This window comes from Crocodylus siamensis, chromosome 6 (assembly GCF_052110815.1).
Source record: "Crocodylus siamensis isolate JL-2025a chromosome 6, ASM5211081v1, whole genome shotgun sequence".
In the NCBI taxonomy this organism is placed as follows: Eukaryota; Metazoa; Chordata; order Crocodylia; family Crocodylidae; genus Crocodylus; species Crocodylus siamensis.
The window spans coordinates 47,847,276-47,848,716 of record NC_143400.1 but is presented as its reverse complement, the minus strand read 5'-3'; the positions used below and the strand labels follow the sequence as shown (position 1 = coordinate 47,848,716).

General features: G+C 40.3%; 1 protein-coding gene across 1 annotated transcript; it reads right to left on the bottom strand.

Annotated features, from left to right (window-relative positions):
- Positions 1 to 277: 277 nt before the first annotated feature.
- LOC149862699 (olfactory receptor 2G3-like) lies at positions 278 to 1,216 on the bottom strand. The gene has a single exon (XM_090052964.1). The coding sequence runs from the start codon at positions 1,214 to 1,216 to the stop codon at positions 278 to 280; it is 939 nt and encodes a 312-aa protein (XP_089909090.1).
- Positions 1,217 to 1,441: the final 225 nt, after the last annotated feature.

Below are 1,441 nucleotides of genomic sequence, written 5' to 3'. Positions count from 1 at the left end.
TCTGCAACAAGGGTGAAGTTAATTTTTTTCACTCTTAGTTTCTGAGACCTAAAGTTTGTCACGTGTACTACTGTGATATCCTGGTTTGTGCTTATGACACAGGTTTTCCAGTGGTGATTTCCTAACAATGTATGAGCTAGGTCAGGGAATATTTAGCACCCAAAATCACAGCCAGCTTAATAATACCCAATCTTCTTTGACCATAAATTATACAATAATTTAGTAGGGGGAGTGGAGAGGAAATTATACATCATTGCAACATTACTTTTTTCTCTGTTCACATCTTGAAAGAAAATAATCTTGAAGTTATTACCCTCCTCAGGGCTTTATTGATATCTTTGCTCCTCAGACTGTAGATAATGGGGTTCAGGGTTGGCGCCACAAAAGAGTAAAACAGGGCCAGAAATTTGTCACTCCCTGGGACATAACTGGACCTGGGTCTCAGATACATGGCACTGGCAGATCCATAGAACAAAACGATGACAATGAGGTGGGAGGAGCAGGTGGAGAAAGTTTTTTTCCTGCCATGGGCTGATTTGATCTTCAGGACAGCACTGATTATGTGGACATAAGATCCAAATATCAACAAGGTGGGCATTAGGGTGATTACCAACCCTTCTATAAAGACTGCAATTTCATTCATGGAGGTGTCTCCACAGGCCAGATGCAGAAGAGGAGGAATGTCACAGAAGAAATGGTCAATCTGGTTGTTCCCGCAGTAGGGCAAGGTGAATATTAGTGTTGTCTGTATCAAGGAGAACAACAAGCCACTGGCCCATGAGAGAGACACTAGGAAGATACACATTTGCTTGTTCAAGTAGACCATGTACTGCAGGGGGTTGCAGATGGCTAAGAAACGGTCATAAGCCATAACAGCAAGGAGGAAACATTCAGTTGTCCCTAGGGAAAGCAGGAAGTACAACTGGAAGGCACAACCAATGAATGAGATTGTCCCAATTTGGGAGAGTAGGTTTACCAGCAATTTTGGGATGGTGACTGAGGTGTAGCACATATCAACCAAGGACAAATTGGACATGAAGTAGTACATGGGAGCATGAAGGGTGGGGTCAAGATAAATTGTTATACTGATGAGGATATTTCCCAGCAGAGACATGATGTACACGATGAAAATCACTGCAAAGAGCAAGTTCTGAAATTCTGGATGAGAGGAAAATCCCTTCATGATGAACTCAATAGTTTGATTTTTACCTTCCATGTTCCTGGAAACACATACAAATACACAAAGCCAACAGTATTAATAAAATGCCATATGTGAATGCTTTCAACCACTGACAGAGTGAATGGTATATTTTATTTTTAATACTAGTACCCACCCCCTCCTCACCTTGCTACTAAAGGATATTATTGAAAATAAATAGGATGTGATTAATATTATATACTCTAGGAAATGTTTAAAAGGTTTACAATTATTGATTTGGAC